Raw genomic sequence first — 778 nt, 5'->3', positions numbered from 1 at the left:
ACAGCACTGAGCTCTACCAGACTGCCATAAGGCAGTGGGGTGAGAGGAAATAGTGTAAGAAAAACATGAGGGGAAAGAAAAAAGTCTTTTCTAAGCTTCCTACAGGTGAATCAATCTATACTGACAGAGGTGAGATGTTCTCTGGAGTGACTCCTTGCCAGGGGTCTCTCCAGGCAGCACCTCCCGTGCCAAGACAGAACACTCAGGGTGCTGAGCGGTGCAAGTATCACATTTTCATCAAAAGAAAGGAAACTACTAGATTAACTTACTCAACGTCCCAAACTTGCAGTAATGAACAAAACACAAGTTGGTGGCCATATTGTGACCCCCACAAAAAACAGATACTGAGCAGGGAAAATCACGAGCTATGTTGTACCAGGCAGAAGTTCCACTAGCACCAAGCACCGCACCCCCTCTTCGGGCACATCGACACCTCTGGCTGGCACAGCCAGCACGAGCTCACCTGTGCTCTTCCCTGTGTCCGCACAGAAGATCTGGCTGATGGTGAGGTTCTGCAGGGCTGTCATATCAGAGACCATGTCCCTGGATCTGCGGAGATCATCTATATGCACCGAATGCCACAGTCCTAAAGGCAGAGGACCAAAAATATCATTCCATGCCTGCAGCGTGCTCTTCTAGAGGAGCTTCCCAAGAATCATCTCCCAGTGCCTGTGGGAGTAGCAGTTCACATCAAGTTCTTACTCTCACCTCCTGATGTCAAGAGAAAGCAGCAATTCTCTTTGAACATGCTAATGCGCCCTGGCAGGGCATCCAACCA

General features: G+C 49.5%; 1 protein-coding gene across 1 annotated transcript in view; it reads right to left on the bottom strand.

Moving 5' to 3' along the window:
- Window positions 1-778, bottom strand: part of LOC104497327 (E3 ubiquitin-protein ligase RNF213-like) — a gene marked incomplete at its 5' end in the record, with an annotated part of 32,463 nt that overhangs the window by 22,359 nt on the left and 9,326 nt on the right. The window contains 1 exon segment of the mRNA XM_010140566.1: window positions 464-586. Coding sequence (XP_010138868.1) covers window positions 464-586 — 123 coding nt within the window.

This window comes from Buceros rhinoceros, unplaced genomic scaffold (genome assembly GCF_000710305.1).
Source record: "Buceros rhinoceros silvestris isolate BGI_N320 unplaced genomic scaffold, ASM71030v1 scaffold6317, whole genome shotgun sequence".
NCBI lineage: Eukaryota > Metazoa > Chordata > Aves > Bucerotiformes > Bucerotidae > Buceros > Buceros rhinoceros.
The sequence above is the reverse complement of the archived record's forward strand: the minus strand, read 5'-3'. Positions and strand labels throughout refer to the sequence as shown.